General features: G+C 43.4%; 8 protein-coding genes across 8 annotated transcripts; 4 read left to right on the forward strand and 4 right to left on the reverse strand.

Annotated features, from left to right (window-relative positions):
- Window positions 1–445: 445 nt before the first annotated feature.
- On the reverse strand, window positions 446–2,021 carry V2V93DRAFT_363451 (UNC-50 family-domain-containing protein). The gene is made up of 7 exons (XM_066908601.1): window positions 1,697–2,021; window positions 1,520–1,619; window positions 1,458–1,461; window positions 1,134–1,404; window positions 981–1,079; window positions 846–925; window positions 446–780 (listed from the first exon to the last, which is right to left on the reverse strand). The coding sequence occupies exons 1-7, from the start codon at window positions 1,909–1,911 to the stop codon at window positions 656–658; spliced, it is 894 nt and encodes a 297-aa protein (XP_066768899.1). The 5' UTR covers window positions 1,912–2,021; the 3' UTR covers window positions 446–655.
- Window positions 2,022–2,084: 63 nt separating this feature from the next.
- On the forward strand, window positions 2,085–4,037 carry V2V93DRAFT_363453 (uncharacterized protein). Its single transcript, XM_066908602.1, has 3 exons — window positions 2,085–2,282; window positions 2,352–3,008; window positions 3,057–4,037. The coding sequence occupies exons 1-3, from the start codon at window positions 2,192–2,194 to the stop codon at window positions 3,971–3,973; spliced, it is 1,665 nt and encodes a 554-aa protein (XP_066768900.1). The 5' UTR covers window positions 2,085–2,191; the 3' UTR covers window positions 3,974–4,037.
- Window positions 3,832–4,691, reverse strand: V2V93DRAFT_363454 (ParB/Sulfiredoxin). The gene is made up of 2 exons (XM_066908603.1): window positions 4,351–4,691; window positions 3,832–4,296 (listed from the first exon to the last, which is right to left on the reverse strand). Exons 1-2 carry the CDS (start codon window positions 4,557–4,559, stop codon window positions 4,122–4,124), a joined length of 384 nt encoding a protein of 127 aa, XP_066768901.1. The 5' UTR covers window positions 4,560–4,691; the 3' UTR covers window positions 3,832–4,121.
- A 105-nt stretch (window positions 4,692–4,796) lies between these two features.
- Window positions 4,797–7,047, reverse strand: V2V93DRAFT_363457 (beta-lactamase-like protein). Its single transcript, XM_066908604.1, has 6 exons — window positions 6,986–7,047; window positions 6,890–6,932; window positions 6,696–6,829; window positions 6,535–6,636; window positions 5,836–6,481; window positions 4,797–5,786 (listed from the first exon to the last, which is right to left on the reverse strand). Exons 1-6 carry the CDS (start codon window positions 6,986–6,988, stop codon window positions 5,155–5,157), a joined length of 1,560 nt encoding a protein of 519 aa, XP_066768902.1. The 5' UTR covers window positions 6,989–7,047; the 3' UTR covers window positions 4,797–5,154.
- Window positions 7,048–7,157: 110 nt separating this feature from the next.
- Window positions 7,158–8,787, forward strand: V2V93DRAFT_383930 (uncharacterized protein). Its single transcript, XM_066912207.1, has 2 exons — window positions 7,158–7,715; window positions 7,779–8,787. Exons 1-2 carry the CDS (start codon window positions 7,219–7,221, stop codon window positions 8,641–8,643), a joined length of 1,362 nt encoding a protein of 453 aa, XP_066768903.1. The 5' UTR covers window positions 7,158–7,218; the 3' UTR covers window positions 8,644–8,787.
- On the reverse strand, window positions 8,618–11,183 carry V2V93DRAFT_331170 (Catenin-beta-like protein). The gene is made up of 3 exons (XM_066907657.1): window positions 10,873–11,183; window positions 10,738–10,813; window positions 8,618–10,676 (listed from the first exon to the last, which is right to left on the reverse strand). Exons 1-3 carry the CDS (start codon window positions 10,894–10,896, stop codon window positions 8,752–8,754), a joined length of 2,025 nt encoding a protein of 674 aa, XP_066768904.1. The 5' UTR covers window positions 10,897–11,183; the 3' UTR covers window positions 8,618–8,751.
- Window positions 11,184–11,252: 69 nt separating this feature from the next.
- Window positions 11,253–12,124, forward strand: V2V93DRAFT_363466 (DNA polymerase epsilon subunit C). The gene is made up of 2 exons (XM_066908605.1): window positions 11,253–11,402; window positions 11,460–12,124. The coding sequence occupies exons 1-2, from the start codon at window positions 11,316–11,318 to the stop codon at window positions 11,763–11,765; spliced, it is 393 nt and encodes a 130-aa protein (XP_066768905.1). The 5' UTR covers window positions 11,253–11,315; the 3' UTR covers window positions 11,766–12,124.
- A 140-nt stretch (window positions 12,125–12,264) lies between these two features.
- On the forward strand, window positions 12,265–18,392 carry V2V93DRAFT_363470 (DNA-directed RNA polymerase II subunit RPB1). The gene is made up of 7 exons (XM_066908606.1): window positions 12,265–12,529; window positions 12,623–12,655; window positions 12,733–12,858; window positions 12,961–13,033; window positions 13,120–13,190; window positions 13,255–17,686; window positions 17,748–18,392. Exons 1-7 carry the CDS (start codon window positions 12,476–12,478, stop codon window positions 18,188–18,190), a joined length of 5,232 nt encoding a protein of 1,743 aa, XP_066768906.1. The 5' UTR covers window positions 12,265–12,475; the 3' UTR covers window positions 18,191–18,392.
- Window positions 18,393–18,445: the final 53 nt, after the last annotated feature.

Here is an 18,445-nt window from a genome sequence, read left to right on the forward strand (position 1 = left end):
CCTTAAATTAATTTCCGATAGAGTGGATTTCTGGGTTAGTGTTGATTTTTCTTCAATTTTGGTGTTATATTCATCTTCGGATTGGGTTTTTTTTCTTTTTTTCTCATTCTTAGTGTTGTGGTGACTGATTATATTCAAAGTTCAACACTCTGGATTTTTCTAATTTTCAAAATTCATCTGTGGTAGGCTTCATTTTCTTTTTTTTTTTTCTTAACAATTTATCACAATCTACACTTGGGACAGGAGTTGTATTTGTATATTTTATTTTATTTCATCCGGAATTGCTTATTCATTTCTTTTCGCGTTCTTTTTTTTTTATCTCGTGAAGAGATGAGGACGCTTTCTAACGAAACTCTCGAGGAAGTGAAGAGGGGACGGGTTGTTGCTTATGATCTTGTTGGCTGTGGTTTGGTTGCATTATATTGTCCTTTGTATGGCATAATTTATACTGTTAATATTTGGTTTATGGAATGATGACTATTTCTTATATACTATAAATATCCTCTGATTGTACGTGTCGGTAAAATATAAACTATTTCAACTCGAACTGCTTGTGCCCACTGCGACCGTCAAGGAGTTTGAACTTTAATGTCAAACTATCAAATCGGTACGATAGTGAAATAACATAATGCGTTTCGCCACAAACTATCACTACTCAACCAAAATAAAATTTAACAGCATGCTTAGCTGCATTAAAACCAAATAAACTTGCAAAGAAAAGGAGAACAAAGACAAGAATAGGGGCGAGAAGTATTTCCGTATGCTCTAGAAATGGAAGTGCTGCAGATTTAATGTTTTGTTAGCATTGATCAGTTATTCTTCTGCTATATCAAAAAGATGCGTACAGCTATATCCTAGGTATGTGATGACGACATAGTATGAAAAAGCACCTAGATAAAGGAGATTGCCTAATAGTAGCGATATCCTGCACTCGAGCGTCAGTTAAATGCTCATAATAACAAAGCGCTTGTAAGACATACCAGCTATCTTTCACTATTATCGGCAGCATAATAAACTGCAGTACATATAGGCAGAACCATATTATCAAAAACGAATTGCAATGAACATCAAAGCAGTATCTGATTTCCCTCTTAGCATTTCTTCTTGAAAAAAATAAGCCAGAGATTACTTACGCCCATTCCAACTTTGCGTCGTTCTGCGTCATAGACATCACCCCTCTTCCGCTCCGTTGTCTGAAAAATTTGTTCACAAGTAGCCATCCCACGGTCGAAATCACCGCTCCAACAGCTAGAAAGTCAATAAGTATGATATTGGCCATTAATTTTACAATTGGGATAAACCCTGGAGAGTAGGCGATTCCCCAGGCTACGGCTGATAGCATTAAGAATCCTGACAAGAGAAGAACAAATGAAGGGTCATCGCGAGCCCATGTGTTTTTGGTTTCTTGGAGAGTTGTTAGCGTGGTTAAATCAATGCAATTGCAAAGCCTGACGTACGTTTCTAGAGACTTGTTAGTATGAGCTAACAATGATGACAAATAGAGAATAGAAATGCATACTCTGTAATACATTTGGCGATATACTTTCTTCGGCGCAATAAATAAATAACATATCTCCCAGATTGCAGTCTCAAAGTCTAAAGTCGGAGGCTTCAATAGCCTGCGCATTTCACTCATCAGCTCATGTTCAACGGTAATAATAATTGTAATAGCAATAATTCAACAACGTGAACTAACCTCCGCAAAACAACAGGCAATCGCGACGATCCAATATATGGTGCACTATTAGTTCTCGCAAATCGCGAATGTCGCCGTGAAGAGGATATTGATGACGTTGGTGACGGAGGGGTTGCATAGATGTTTGGTGTGGTATCTTCATTGACTGGTAGAATTGATAGGCCAGGTTCGTTTAGTGATGGTGTAAGTGCTCGTCGAATTGTGTTCAGTGCCATCGTGCAATTATTTTATATGAGGCGTTTGTATATGGTAAAGAATAACACTAGCGTAAAGTGTAGTAGTTGGAGTTTAAAAGAACTGTTCAGTATTTTGTGAGTTACCAACCAGCCGCAGCGCTGATGGTTGAGAGAAGCAGTTCGTTGATCTCGAATTTATACACCGCCCCCGCAGTTTAGTCAACTTAAAATACAGTCTTTCCTTTATTACTACCCTTTGACTCCACGTACTGCGACCAAAATATATTCGAAAAATTGGCCATGATTTCGGACTGTTAAAATGCCTGCTACTGTTCAAGATCTCGAGAAATTGGCTGAGTGGGTTCAGTCTGAAGGTGGCTCTTGTTCTCCAAAAATTGCATTTGCTACAAGTATGTTTTTCCTTTCAAATAACTCAAGAAGGATGATAGTCAGCTAAACACAAATCTTAATAATAAAAGACGATCAATCTGGGACTACTGCATTTGCTTCTTCGAAAATTGAAGCTAGTGAAAACTCACCTAGTCGATTATTATCGTGTCCGTTAAGCCTCGTTATCGACTATGACAAAGCTGCTACCTTATTATTTGGCTCCCTCGACGCATGTCCGTTCTCTTCGAATCCCGAAATTGCTGTACGTCTGTTTTTATGCACACAGCGCATCGAAGGCGAAAGTGCGAGGTGGTACCCGTACATCAAGACTTTGCCTACTATCTTTGACACGCCCATTTTCTTCTCAGAGGAAGATCTTGATCTCTTAGTAGGCACGAACATATACAAAGATATCAATTTGAGAAAAGCTTCTTGGATCAAAGAGTTCAACAGTGCTCTCTCTAAACTTCCAGAGAGTTTTGACAGGACTTTGTTGACGCAGGATATGTATCTCTGGGCGTGTACGGTCCTTACTTCTCGTTCGTTCCCATCAAAAATCGTTCTTGGTGGTAACCAAGGAACTTCGTATCCTGTTCTTGTGCCGTTAGTGGACTCTTTGAATCATTATCCAAAAAGAGCTGTGGTTTGGAACATTAATGCTGCGTCATTTGCGCTTGAGGCAGGGAAACCTGTTGAAGAAAATGAGGAGATATTCAATAACTATGGACCGAAAGGAAATGAAGAGCGTACGTTTATTGTCTTACTGTAAAAGAAAAGGCTAATTGAGTGCTTAGTGTTGATGGGCTATGGGTTTTGCATTGAGGATAACGAGTTTGATATGGTTTCTCTTAAACTCGCTATATCTTCATCTCTGCCATCGGAAAAGCAAGAACTACTGGCTAGTAACTCTTCTGGTTTATATTATCTCACACAAACGCAACCGCTTCCTGATAGCCTAGTTGAACAATTTCGCGTACAGGTAGCTACCAAAGACGAAGTAAAACGTCTTAAAGAAGGTCGTCCTGTTGGTCTTCGATGCGAGCTTGACGCACTGGCGACACTCAACCTCGCACTGTCTATCAAAGTTTCTCAAATCAAAGTCCCCCAATTACAGAATCCTACTCGGCGTCAAATAAATATCTGCTATTATGTGGCTAATCAGGCTAAAATTCTTAAGGCTTTTGTACTTACTTTGACGCAGCGTATGATGAAACTTTTACAGATATCGACTGAGTCATTAGATACGCAAGACATTGCTACGCTTCGAGGTAAAGTTCACGAGTCAATGAAAGATTTTGGGTTTAGTCTCAAGTCGATTTATCAGGATAAGCGATACTTGGAGTTCTTTGAGACACTCATTGCCGCTTTTGAAGGATACGACACGTCTGGTATGCAGGAGCAATTTCTTGCTTTGTTTCTCTGCTATCAGGATCTTTACTACAATGATTCTCCGTACTACGAGTGGTTGCAAGTCATGCGTACACGTTATGACAATGAAGAGGAGTTAGACGACTCTTACATTGAAGATCATGAAGAATGGCGTGAGATGATTATGCCTGTGCTGACGCACCTCAATCCTGAGATATTTCGCGCTGAAAAATGGACTGCGAGAGTAATTGCCTGGGCGAGGAAAGTTGTTGACTCTGAGAGCGTATATGTGCCATATGATGAGTACAATAGTACTGAGTTTTTTGTTGTCACAAAGCTGTAAGAGAGCCTTTTTTTTCCAGATTAAACTTGCACTCCATTTTGTCTAGAATTATAACCAATTGCCGTATCTATTTCCAAACACCATATTACCCAATTCCAGAAAAAGCTGAGCGAAAACGGGCTTCGCTATAATAATTGTTCAAGCTCTTCTAAGCAGGGGTTACTTGCGCATCTGCACTCTCTACCACCCGTTCTTTAAACATATTATCAAAGCTACCACCGACATACATCTTAAGCATAGATTCTGTGACTGGAACAATTTTGCATTTCACTGTTTTCTTTCCTGTGCGTTGATAAGCTTGGAATCTATGACACCCTCCGAAACTGCAGTCTGTCAGTATGTTCAATACACTCGGCGGAGAGAATATGTAAACTCACCCAAAATACCACGACTTTCCATTCTTGCGCACCATCAGCACATCAATAGGTGGCAAACCATCATCAAGAGCTTCTGGATCTGTAGTCTTGAGAGTCTCAATCATGCGCTCGATCTTTGCCTCGTCGAGAACGGGGACTATTGGTCGGCGGATCGAATCGAACGGTAGGAACTGGATCCTGTTGAGGTTACCGGTTTGAATTGAGGTCATTATGTAGTGCTTATCGTGTGTGAATATGAACGTGTGTGAGTATGAACAGATAATGAGAAGGGGGTCTTTATATATTACAGAAGAAAAGTCCAGAAAATATAATTCTCGGTAATCAAAAAGCTCGTGAGGTCATTAAATCGAAGCTGAACAATACATCATGAATAATACGCGGTCTAGATGAGCTTTACTGTGTTTTCACATTTAAAACTCCAAGTATTGGTAATTAAATCACATTTAGCACAAATTAAAGTTAACCCAAGCCGCACGAGTACGTCATCGGATTTTTTTTCGGATTTGCTTGTTGACATTCTCCCAATTAGTTTCTCTACGCGACAAATCAAGTTTTTTTATCCGCACGCAACAACTAGGTCATGATAGACGCCAGTTTCACTCCAATGACTGTGTGATAGGCGATTATTCAAGGTCTTGAACTATACGATATAGATCTCCAGCGGACTTTGAGAAACGAGACTGTGGACCTTGCTCTGATACATCCAGAGAACGAGATCGAGCTGGAATGCTCCATTTTATTCCTCGTCGGATACAGGGCCGATTTCACTTTCCTCTTTTTTGATTGTTTGCTTTTCAGAACTCCCTAAGAGCAATTCTGAATTGACGAATGACTGCTTACCTTGCTAGCCGGCTGTGACTCATTGAGAAGCCTGCACGGCGCGTCTGATACTCGGCGATTCTCTCGCTTGACGTGATTCTCATTCTCAGATTTTATGACAACGATTTTGTCGGATTGCTTGAGCAATGCAGAGTATCTTCTCTTTTTTTCTACAGCTTTTTGGAAAGTATCTGATGTGATTATTGAGCCCCGTACATGTGTTCCCAGACAGAGGACCTGTTCCCGAGAAGGTATGGTAGCATTCTTCACTGACTCTAGATCGAGAGTCAGGTTCGACGAACGTATCCTTTCATTGTAAATTTCAGTCAACTTTGGCAAATCTCGGGAGTCGAAATAATGGAATATATTTTGCGCACAAAATTCGCCAAATAACTTTTCGATCGTCAAGGATTCTTCGTAGAAGTAATCCCTCACCACACATGGATAGACGTCAATTGGAATGAATAGCCGGACCAGATTGCACAGTTCCGTGTATGATGAGTGTCGGGAGTAAGGAATTTGAATAAATTGTGACAAGTCCATTAATTTTGTGTTTAGATCGCGTTTGTGTCCCTTTAACTGCCTGTCGGTTGATTGAGCATTGTTGTCGTCAGTCACTTAAATTATGTTAGCACACATATCTATCAAACTATTAGATTCACTCACCTCGCATGTTGACAATCGCACCCAGCTCGGAGATCACATCGGATACAACCGGAGTGATATACACAACATGTCCTTGCCGACCTTCGCATATAAATTGCTTTTCACAAAAATGGAAGCGGGAAGCTGACGGATCTAGCGTCAAGCAATCTCCGATACCGTACTCATATGATCCCGGTTTCACGAGTGCTTTGAAAATCCTGTAGCGGTATAAATCTACATGTATTTTCGTATTAAATGCAGATGATAACGCGATACATAGATTTTCGTATCCGAATGTCCAGGCGCTGAAATGGAAGAGAGTGCTGGATGGGTACTCTTTTATTTTACTGATCAAAAGCCTTGTTCCTTCTGTCTTTGTAGGAAATGAAGCATATTCTTTAGCTTGTGAACAGAAAGACGTATCGAGATATATTGTAGATAGTTGCTTATTAGCGCTTATATAGGGAATAAAAAGCGGGTTATTTGCGAGCTTCTCAATCCACCATGCTTCAGCGCGAAGATCGCCAGTGTAGAGTATCGTCTTGTATTCGTTCTCAATCAGAAACATTGTCGATCCTGGACAATGATTTGCCTCAGTCAGTGTCACTTTTATGCTTTGCTTTGTATCCAGCTGTATCATTGTGGGCGTATCGTAGGGAATAACTCGCTAGAACTAGTATCAGCCAAATATCAGATAGAAGTAGAAGTGTGGTGGCTTACCAGTTTGCGCTCTAGATGACGGTACATTCGCTGATTTTCTTGTTCAATTCCTTGACACAAGTTCTCTATTCGGACTGCCTTTCTTTCTAATTGTAATAATATCTTTGTGAAAATTTAATTAGAACAGCATCCCATATTCTGTATCGGTGTGTGAAACTTACCGTCTTTGTGGCTGCCGAGCAGTATATTAGCGGTCCGCTATAAGACGTAAGTCCTTCCAGATGATCAGAGTGCACATGAGATAAAAAACATGCTTTTGGCGGTAAATTTCCTGAATCTGATCTGAAATAGTCAACTAGAAAAGTACAAGCTATCATCAGCATCTACCTTTGTCATAGAAACGAGATAAGCTTACTTCGGATCTCTGGAAATTCGTGAGGCACGCCTTTGAACGTGCTCTAACTCAAGAATTAGCCGGAATACCTTTCATGTTTTATTTACATATTCATACCATCTCAGCCTGACCGATTGCTGAACAGTCAGAGCCGACTAATACTGACTTTTTTCGACACGTTTTGCAATTTAGTTTCTTTTAACGCGCATAGAGTTTGTTTTGGAAATACGCGCGTTCACGTGACTGATATATAAATTTGATTTTCCGAGGATATTCACAATTGCGCTATCAGTTCACGCTTTTGAATTTCCAGAGTCAAAGAAGAATTACGTCAAGAAAAAGAGTTTTCAATGCGGAGTTGCAGAGTGAAGTCTCCTCTGTTGTTGTTTTACTCGCGGCAGCTATTAAATAGAAGATGGTGTTCAACTTCTTCGCATAAGGCTGTCGATAGTAAATTCTCGACTGAATTTCTGGATCATAGACGTATCGGCGTTCAGCAGGAGCTGTTTATGATTAATGAAAATACTCCTGGTTCAGTATTTTTGCTGCCACATGGAACGAGAATATACAATCGGTTGCTTTTATTTATACGAGCACAGATGAAGCAGTTTGGCTTTGACGAGGTTGTAAGTCCGATTATATACAAGCGCGCGCTGTGGAGTACTAGCGGGCACTGGGATAAATATAAGGAGGATATGTTTGAAGTCAAAGGGCGCAGTGAGGCAGATTCAGAACAATATGGACTGAAACCAATGAATTGCCCCGGGCATTGCTTGATTTATCGGAATTCAGATAAGTCATATCGTGATTTGCCTATTCGATATGCCGACTTTTCCCCTCTTCATAGGTATGCTTCATGCAAATACCAATATATTTGACAGTAATAATCCATACTAACGAGAGATAAAAGGAACGAGTCATCAACTACAATCTCAGGTCTAACTCGAGTCCGACGATTTCACCAAGACGACGGCCATATTTTTTGTCGACCTGATCAAGTCAGCGAGGAAATCCAACAAGCCCTAGTCTTGATTGATAAAGTGTATCAAGTCTTTAATATACCTTCTTACAGACTGTTACTATCTACACGACCAGAACAATATATTGGCTCATTAGAAGATTGGAATTTGGCAGAGTTGTCACTTGAAGAAGCGCTAAATAAATCACGCCATGAGTGGAATTTGAACGAGGCAGACGGCGCGTTTTATGGGCCAAAGATTGATATTTTACTAAAAGACCAAAATGGTAAAGAGCATCAGGCGGCCACGATCCAGCTTGATTTCCAGCTGCCTCAACGCTTCGACTTGACGTACCAAGGCGAAGATGACTCTGTCGACCATCGACCAGTAATGATTCATCGCGCGGTGTTTGGTTCATTGGAAAGGTTTTTAGCAATTCTTATGGAACAGACGCAGGGTGTCTGGCCGTTATGGATTAGTCCTCGGCAGATGATAATCATTCCTGTGGCCGATAGACATACAGAGTATGCTAGGCGAGCGCAATCTGCCATCTCTGGACTGCCCCTGGGCGCACCTACTGAGTTACTTGACTGCCATGCAAATACATTCTATATTGACGTTGATCAGCGGTCAACTACACTTGGTGCACGTATGAGGGAGGGAATACAGAAAGGATATACGTATTTAGCTGTTGTGGGTGATAAAGAAGTTGAAGATGGGACTATTACAATGCGAAAGGCAAAGGGAAAGCCCCGTACTTTGAAGATTGACGAGGCTAGGACATTCTTTGAGGATGAGGTAGCGCAATACCATTAATGCGCCGGTTGATTCTTTGTATATACATGCTCAAATATAATGTACAATAATATTCTCGTCTCAAGAAATCTTTCCGAAAGACGGGGCGGGGCGATTTGAATATAAGAGCTAGCCCTGCAAAAACTCAATTAGTACACCAAGCATATCAGCTAGATCTGATGCTTCGGCTCGTTGCTCGGATTCTTCTTCAGACAAGTTAGAAGTTTCGTCTTTACCAATGTCATCTGGAGATATATCTTTTGGCATAATATCTTCTCTAAATGATTCCAGCGTGTTCTTGATATCAGCTAAAGTCAAACCTTCTTTCTTTAGAATCTCAGAAATACGACTTTTTATACCTAGATCACCGTCATCATCTTCAGCAACTAGCCATGCCAATACGGTATCAATCAGCTGCAGTCTGAAAACACCTTCATCCATTCTTCGAAGATACCATTCTGCCTCATTTCCTTCACGTTCTGCCTCCCAATCTTCTAATCGATCTGTCTCTTGTGGCTCAGATTTCATAAAAGCGGACTTCTCAGCGTTGATAATTATATCCGCGCGATCAATTCTTTCGCAAGTGATTGTCCTAAACAAAAGCAATCGCTCAAGCTTTTCAAAACTCTTCTCAACGAATCGCGCAAGAAGTTTCATCTTCTGCGAAGATGAATCAGGAAGATTTCGAAATAATGACGAAACAATACCCAAGATCGCATCCAGCGAAACGTGTGCATCTCCACTGCGTCGCTCACGAGCGCCGTGATTCTTTGCATCAGCAAATCGTGATGACATAAACAGTTTGAAGAGAATTTGCAAACCGTCGTTATTCACAAAGTCGGTTGCGAGCTGGGCAGACGCGCCTGAAGCTAAGGCATAATCAAGAACTTTAACAGCTCGCGATTTACCGTGCTTGCCGCCATTTGTAACAAACAGGAGGAGAAGGTCTATACCTTCGTTTTCTAGCAACTTGTCTTTACCGGCGGGCTCCTGTACAGTTACTGCAAGGGAATCAAAAATATTCTCAAAGAACTCAGTTTCTTCGGTTTCTTCAATTGCGGGATCGAAGCGACGGTAAGGAGAGAGTGCGCGTAAGAGGACGTCGATACCGGCTAGATCGCCGAGAACGCTGTCACTGTAGATTTGCATTACAAATTGCATTCTTGATACATGAGATTTTTGCAAGATGATTGAAAGTACCTCAGCTGAGTATTGCTTATTCTGCGAGACAGGCTTCTCTTTGACAAGAATGCGCTGTAGCAGCCAGGGAAGAAGTCCTGTGTCGCCGTTGCGCCTGGCACCGGCGACGGTATTGATGAATAGAACGTCAGCTATGCCGGATATGGCGGTCAGGTTTTCAAAAACGCTCAAGATTTGAAATACTCCAGCACGCTCGGCTTCTTCTTCTTCACCATCCACGATCTGCTTGTCTTCGCTTCCTCGAACGCGCCTGCTGTCGTCAAGGCGGGAGAGGTTAGTTATTAATGAATCGATTATTCCAAGATCAACAATGCCTTCAACTAGAACACGTATATCAGATTCGTTGGCTGTAGTATCTTGGTCAATGAGTTCATCTAGGACTTGAATAACATCAACCACGATATCTGAATTCTCGTGAGCCAATAAGTTTTCGAAAACCTCGAGACCCTTATGTTCGACGAATGCGGGGTAAAGGTCGGAGTGCTCGGTCATGATGGAGAATGATTTTATTAAAGAGTCAAGTTGCGCTTCTGAATCTAGGAATTTTTGCGGTGAATCCGCGAATCGGCCGCGTAATTGCGCGTTCTTCTTTGTGAGCCGGTCGAGTTTTGTAATTTGTTTACGCACCCAGGCGGCATCGTGTATTTCTTCTCGAGAAAGATCATCTTCGACGGTGTCGACATAGTCGAATACGTCTCGTTGGTCTTCAGTGAGACCTCCGCCGAAGAAACGACCGCCTTCTTCGTCGTCATCGGGGAGATCATCATGTCCTGCGGTTTCGTTGTTCTTGTCGTTTAGAGTGTCTTGGATGACATCAGGATGTTCATCTGCAGAGCTACTTTTGTACTTGTCAACTTTGAATTCAAAAGTTAGTCGGTGATGTTCTGATTTTGGTAATGAAAGTAATGGACGCACCGATATTAGATAGATCATCGAGGCGACGCTTTTTGGGAGCAGGAGCACCGTTTTGTTTTGGCGAGTCGGCGGACCTCTATGAAGGGTTCAATCAGTCAAAAGCTCTATAGAGACGAATGTGTGCAATAAGCATACTTTAAACAGAGAGTCGATGTTCATTGTCGATTTTTTATTTGAAATAGTAAATGTTTATGTTTTTACTATTCGATATTGATATAAAAGAGCCAGTAAAGTTTAGAACCTAACCCTAATTGCGACCTCCTCAAAAGGGCGGTGATAAGAATTACTGTGTATAAGATTATTGCGTTAAGAAGTAATTGAGAATTAAACGGGTGCTGATATGATATAGAAGTATCAATAACAGTAATATCGAATACGAAATTAATAAAAATAAAAGGCCGGCAAAAAGCAGAGCAAGAGCACAAATAAGCATGAAAATGGGCGGCGCACAGGCTTAAAAAAATATAAAAGGATCGGTTTTTCCATCGTCGCGACTCCTCTCTGTTTACTTTATGCCCTAGCCCTGATATCAACCGCTCCTATATATACTCATATACAGACACATACACTGATCTCTCATGGATCAATCATTTTCAAACGAACCACCTCCGTCTGACGAGCGTAAGCAATCTGCTCCGGTTGTGGTGCGCACTCGCTTCCCTGTCGTAAGTGACCTGACTGTGCTCTTTCTGCAGCCACCGTGCTAACAATAATTCGCATAGGCACGCATCAAAAAGATTATGCAGGCAGATGATGACATTGGAAAGGTTGCACAGGCGACTCCTCTTGTAGTTGCGAAAGCGCTTGAGCTGTTCATGATCTCACTTGTTCAAGAGTCCTGCGCGCAGGCGCGTCTGCGCAACGCCAAACGCGTCTCTCCAGCTCATCTCAAGGAGGCAGTCCTCAAAACTGAGCAGTTTGACTTTCTCGCCGACACCGTTTCAAAGTATCTGGATCCAGTCGCAGTCTCGAGTGAGAAGGAGCCGGGTCCTGGACGCGGTCGGCGGCGGAAGAACGCGGCAGAGTAGTCTGATTTGGGAGCATTAGGAAAGGAGTTTGTTTGTTGCTGTATACTAGCCAACTACGTACTATCGTCAGACGTCGGATATCGGTTGTATATTTTGTTACTGCGTGTCTACAGTGTTTATTTGTTTGGCTTGGGAATCGGTATGGGAGTAAATGTGTGCTTGCGATTGTACGATATCACCAGTGTACAAGATAGAGACTGTTTTATTATTTGACGAATATGGGCTCGACTTACTGTGATATAAACCATGTACTATAATTGGAATGATATTCATATTCCACAATCTGTCAAAAGATGAGCGCACCTGAGGATTTAGTCAGGCGAGGCAAAATAGAACTAAACAATCCATAGATCAATTTCGACTCTGCCCACAGAATAAGGTTTAAATAACCTAACCCAACTCTTGCCATTTGCGCGAAGATATCAGCACCGGCAGCGCATTTTTGAGCACAGCCTGTTTTGCCGTCTTCCGCCTCGAAATCCGCCCCGTGCCACTCACACTTCACTCCTTTTCCTCCTCCTCCATTCTTCTCCCCACGGTCTACCCTCTGATCGCCGGCGTCATTTCTCATAATCTCCTTGTATTACTTTTTTTTTGGTGTCAGGTAAACTGGAATTTATAAGAAGAGACTTTTGGTGTTCAATCTTAAAAGGAGGCTCCGCTGAGCTTGTCAAGAGTACTTTCGTCTCGCTCCCTCTGTTGTCGTCAAGATGAGCGGCGCGTTATTCCCGTACTCTTCAGCTCCGCTGAAGACGGTCAAGGAGGTGCGTGTGTGATTTTGCGTTCATCATTGAATCGATTTGTGATGGGTGCGTTGTCGTTTGTGAGGTGTGCGTCCTGACCTGTGTCTTGTGTAGATCCAATTCGGTATCCTGTCGCCTGAGGAGATTGTACGCCACCCTTATTTTTTGCTATCTGCCTTTATTTTGACGAAACCAATTTGTTGCTGACTGGTTTTCCTTCAAAGAAAGCGATGAGTGTCGCCAAAATCGAATTCCCCGAGACAATGGACGAAACTCGCATGCGTCCGCGAGTGGGCGGTCTTAACGACTCCCGACTTGGTTCCATTGACCGAAATTTCAAGTGCGAAACTGTAAGTTGTTAATTTGATCTGGATGATGCAGTTTTTGGTCAGAAAGGAACGAGAATGGTTGTGAGTGGGCAACAGATTTGGCTGACTCCGTTTCGGATTTAGTGTGGCGAAGGCATGTCTGAATGCTGTGGCCACTTTGGTCATATCGAACTAGCGAAACCGGTTTTTCATATTGGTTAGTTCTTTCAAATTAAATAAGCGCGCTGTGTTGCCGCGCATTGTATTGTGATTCAGAGATAACTAAACGCCGATGCGAGTTAGGTTTCATCAGCAAGATCAAAAAGATTTGCGAGGCTGTCTGCTTTCACTGCGGAAAGTTGAAACTTGACGAAGTAAGTTATCTCGTGTAATTTTTGCTGTCAAAAAAACCTTGAAATTTACATCTTATTTATGAAGAGCAATCCTGTTTTCGCACAAGCCATCAAAATTCGTGATCCCAAACGCCGATTCCAAGCTGTCTGGTCTCTATGCAAGGGTAAGATGACATGTGAAACCGATGTTCCTAACGATGACGAAGAAGCTTTTGGTGAAAAGTCTCCAAAGAAGATTTTGCATGGAGGTTGTGGTAACGCACAGCCTACAATTCGCCGCGATGGCTTGAAGCTTTGGGGTACTTGGAAGAAAGATAAAAACGACGAGATGGACCAGCCTGAGAGACGTCAGCTCAAGCCTCAAGAGATCCTGAACGTGTTTAAGCACATTTCTGATCAGGATCTCGAACGCCTTGGACTCAATGCAGATTACGCACGTCCCGAATGGCTGGTCATCACCGTTCTTCCTGTTCCTCCTCCTCCGGTTCGTCCTAGTATTGCAATCACTGAAGCTGCTCGCGGTGAGGATGATTTGACTTACAAGCTTGCCGATATTCTCAAAGCAAACGCAAACGTGCGTCGATGCGATCAGGAAGGTGCACCAGCTCACGTTTTAAACGAATTTGAGAGTCTACTCCAGTTTCATGTTGCCACTTATATGGACAATGATATTGCTGGTCAGCCTCAAGCTCTGCAAAAGTCTGGACGTCCCGTCAAATCTATTCGTGCACGTCTAAAAGGAAAAGAAGGACGACTCCGTGGAAATTTGATGGGCAAGCGTGTCGACTTCTCGGCTCGTACCGTCATTAGTGGTGATCCCAATTTGGCACTCGATCAAGTCGGTGTGCCTCGCAGTATTGCGCGCACATTGACATATCCCGAGATTGTCACTCCATACAACATCCAAAAGCTGACTCAGTTAGTTCGGAATGGACCCAACGAGCACCCTGGTGCTAAATATGTTATTCGTGACACCGGAGAACGCATTGATTTGCGTTACCATAAACGTGCAGGTGAAATCACTTTGCAGTACGGATGGCGTGTCGAGCGTCACATTGTTGATGACGATCCAGTTTTGTTTAATCGCCAGCCTTCCTTGCATAAGATGTCTATGATGGCGCATCGCGTCAAGGTCATGCCATATTCTACGTTCCGATTGAACTTGTCTGTCACGTCTCCCTATAACGCCGATTTCGATGGAGATGAAATGAACTTGCACGTCCCTCAATCTGAGGAGACTCGCGCAGAGTTGATGACTATCTGTGCTGTCCCACTTCAGATTGTTTCTCCTCAATCTAACAAGCCAGTCATGGGTATTGTGCAGGATACTCTTTGCGGTATCCGAAAGATGACCCTGCGTGATACATTTATCAGTTACGACCAAGTTATGAACATTCTCTACTGGGTGCCTAACTGGGACGGTGTCATTCCGCAGCCTGCAATTCTCAAGCCGAAGCCATTATGGACCGGTAAGCAGATGGTTAGCATGGTCATTGCCAAGGGTATCAATTTGCAACGTTTTGATGATAAAAACACTTTGCTCTCTGTGAAGGACAATGGTATGATGATTGAGAATGGTGAAATCATGTATGGCGTTGTTGATAAGAAGACTGTCGGTGCCACTTCTGGCGGTCTTATTCACACCATTATGCGTGAGAAGGGGCCTTATGCGTCATCTGATTTTATTGGTGGTGTTCAGACTGTTGTTAATTACTGGCTACTACACAATGGCTTTTCGATCGGTATTGGTGATACAATTGCCGACGCAAAGACCATGCGTAACATTACCAACACGATTTCGCAAGCAAAGCGCGAGGTGCAGCAGATCATTCTTGATGCGCAAGCAAACAAGTTGCAGCCCGAACCTGGTATGACTTTGCGAGAATCTTTTGAGCAGAAAGTCAGCAAGGTGCTAAATACGGCACGTGATACTGCCGGTCGCTCGGCAGAGACAAGTCTGACTGAAGCCAACAACGTCAAACAGATGGTAGTTGCTGGATCGAAGGGTTCGTTCATCAATATCTCGCAGATGTCTGCTTGTGTTGGTCAGCAAATTGTCGAGGGTAAGCGTGTGCCATTTGGATTTTCATATCGTACGTTGCCGCACTTTACAAAAGACGATTACAGCCCTGAGTCCCGAGGGTTTATTGAGAATTCGTACTTGCGCGGTTTAACTCCTCAAGAATTTTTCTTCCATGCTATGGCTGGTCGTGAAGGTCTTATTGATACAGCGGTCAAGACTGCAGAAACTGGTTATATCCAGAGACGACTTGTTAAAGCACTGGAAGATATCAGTGTACATTATGATGGAACTGTTCGCAACTCTCTTGGAGATATTCTGCAGTTTGTGTATGGCGAAGATGGTTTGGATGCCACCTTCGTCGAAAAGCAATCTGTTGATACAATCTCGGGATCTAATGACCGATTTGCTCAGCGCTTTAAAGTCGATCTTATGGACCCGCAGCATACACTCAAACCTTCTCTTTTGGAGTGTGGCAATGATATCATTGGTGACACTGAAGTTCAATCTCTGTTCGACGAAGAGTATGAGCAGCTTTGCGCAGATCGCATGTTACTGCGTGAGTTTGTATTCAAGAACGGCGAGGACGCGTGGCCGTTGCCGGTGAACATTCATCGTATTATTCGCAACTCACAGCAGATCTTCCATTTGGATCGACAGAAGGCCAGTGATCTGACCCCTGCCGAGGTTATTGAGAAGATTCGCGAGCTGTGCAAGCGACTTATCGTTGTTCGCGGCGATGATTCTATTGTGCAGGAAGTGCAGGAGAACGCGACAACATTGATGCAGTGCTTGGTTCGCTCGCGATTGGCGAGCAAGCGAGTGTTTGAAGAGTATCATCTCAATAGAGTTGCTTTTGAATGGGTTATCGGACAGATTGAGGCGCAGTTTGGCCGAGCGGTTGTCGCTCCTGGAGAAATGGTTGGAGTAATTGCTGCGCAGTCGATTGGTGAGCCTGCTACTCAGATGACTCTAAACACCTTCCATTATGCTGGTGTGTCGTCTAAGAACGTCACTCTTGGTGTGCCGCGTCTCAAAGAAATTTTGAACGTGGCGAAGAACATCAAGACGCCCGGATTAAGTATTTATTTGACTCCTGAGTTTTCAGAGTCGAGAGAGATGGCAAAGACCGTGCAGTCGGCTATTGAGCATACTACGCTACGCACTGTTACTGCCGCGACAGAGATTTACTATGATCCTGATCCGCACACGACTGTGATTGAGGAAGACAAAGACACTGTTGAGGCGTACTTTAGTATTCCTGATGAGCAGGTTGAAGCTAGTATTCACAAGCAGTCACCTTGGCTTCTTCGCTTCGAGCTAGACCGAGCTAAAATGCTTGATAGACAGTTGACGATGAGTCAGGTTGCGGAGAAAATTATCCAGGATTTCAAAGAAGATTTGTTTGTAATTTGGTCTGAGGATAACTCTGAAAAACTGATTATTCGATGCAGAGTTTTGCGCGATCCCAAGGGTATTGACGAAGAGATTGAAACTGAAGAAGACGCAATGCTTAAGCGAATTGAGGCGCATATGCTGGAGTCGATTTCGCTTCGCGGTATTGAGGGTATCTCGCGAGTTTTTATGATGCTGTACGAGCCTAATGTTGCGGGACCTACCGGAGAATATCAGAAGCAGAAAGAGTGGGTTCTGGAAACTGATGGTGTTAATCTGGCCGAAGTCATAGCTGTCGACGGTGTTGATTACAAGCGAACGTACACTAATTCGTTTGTCGAGGTTTTGTCTGTGCTCGGTATTGAAGCTACGCGACAGGCATTGTACAAGGAGATCATGAACGTTATTGCGTTTGATGGCTCGTATGTCAACTATAGACACTTGGCGCTTTTGGTTGATGTGATGACTGCTCGAGGTCATTTGATGGCAATTACTCGTCACGGAATCAATCGAGCAGATACTGGTGCACTGATGCGCTGCTCGTTTGAGGAGACTGTTGAGATTCTGCTTGAGGCTGCTTCTGCTGCTGAGTTGGATGACTGCCGTGGGGTTTCTGAGAATATTATGCTTGGACAGCTTGCACCGTTGGGTACTGGTGATTTTGACTTAATGCTTGACGAGAAGATGTTCAACAATTTGCCGGTTGATTACAGCATTGGAGCAGGCATTGGAATGACTAATGGTGTTGGCGACGGTGCGGCTACGCCGTACGACAATAGCTCCCCTGCATACTCTGAGAGCAATTACTTGGGATCTCCGGATCCGATGGCTGCGTTTTCGCCTATTGTCAATTCTGGTGTGCTTGATGACAGAGGAGGATTTTCAGAGTATGGGGGCGGGTTTGAGCAGAGTCCGTATGGTGCCGGAGCTCAATCTCCGGGATATGCGCCGACATCTCCGTTTTCATCGTTTGGCGGCGCGAGCCCGATGTCGTTTGGCACAAGCCCTACATCACCAGGATATTCGCCGACAAGCCCTGGGTACAGTCCCTCGTCGCCGGGTATGGCTACGAGTCCCGGGTTTGCGACATCGCCAAGATTTTGTATGTTTTTGAGAGTTTCTGCTGAATCAAGATATATGAGACTAATCAATTATGATTTTAGCGCCATCGAGTCCGGCCTACAGCCCGACGTCTCCGTCGTACTCACCTACGTCGCCGTCGTACTCTCCTACGTCACCATCGTACAGTCCTACGTCACCGTCGTATTCGCCGACGAGTCCATCTTACTCACCGACGAGTCCATCTTACTCGCCGACGAGTCCGTCATACTCGCCGACAAGCCCGTCGTACTCGCCTACCAGTCCGTCATACTCACCGACGAGTCCTTCGTATTCGCCTACTAGTCCTACGTATAGCCCTACTAGTCCAACGTACTCGCCAACGAGTCCGTCGTTTTCGCCGACGAGCCCGACGTATAGTCCGACGAGTCCGACGTATAGTCCTACTAGTCCGACATATAGTCCTACTAGTCCGACATACAGTCCTACTAGTCCTTCTTATAGTCCTACGTCGCCCAGATACTCGCCTACGAGTCCCAGGCAGTAGATTGAAAAAAAAATATACCGAGAAATTTAATGATTGCGAAAAAAAAGGAAGTGTAAGAAAATTGAGGCAAGAGAAAGAAAAGGAAAGAGTGGGGAGTGTTTGTACAACGTATATGATTTACTAATCAGATTGCATATTTTTTTTGACTTTTCATTATTAGTCCATGAGCTGTAAAGTAGATAAGACAATACTTTCTTCCAACAGCAAATCCTGTTTGACAGCAGTGTAGATGATTTATATATATATATATATGTA

This window comes from Kockiozyma suomiensis, assembly GCF_038497685.1.
Source record: "Kockiozyma suomiensis strain NRRL Y-17356 unplaced genomic scaffold V2V93scaffold_1, whole genome shotgun sequence".
Classification (NCBI taxonomy): domain Eukaryota; kingdom Fungi; phylum Ascomycota; class Lipomycetes; order Lipomycetales; family Lipomycetaceae; genus Kockiozyma; species Kockiozyma suomiensis.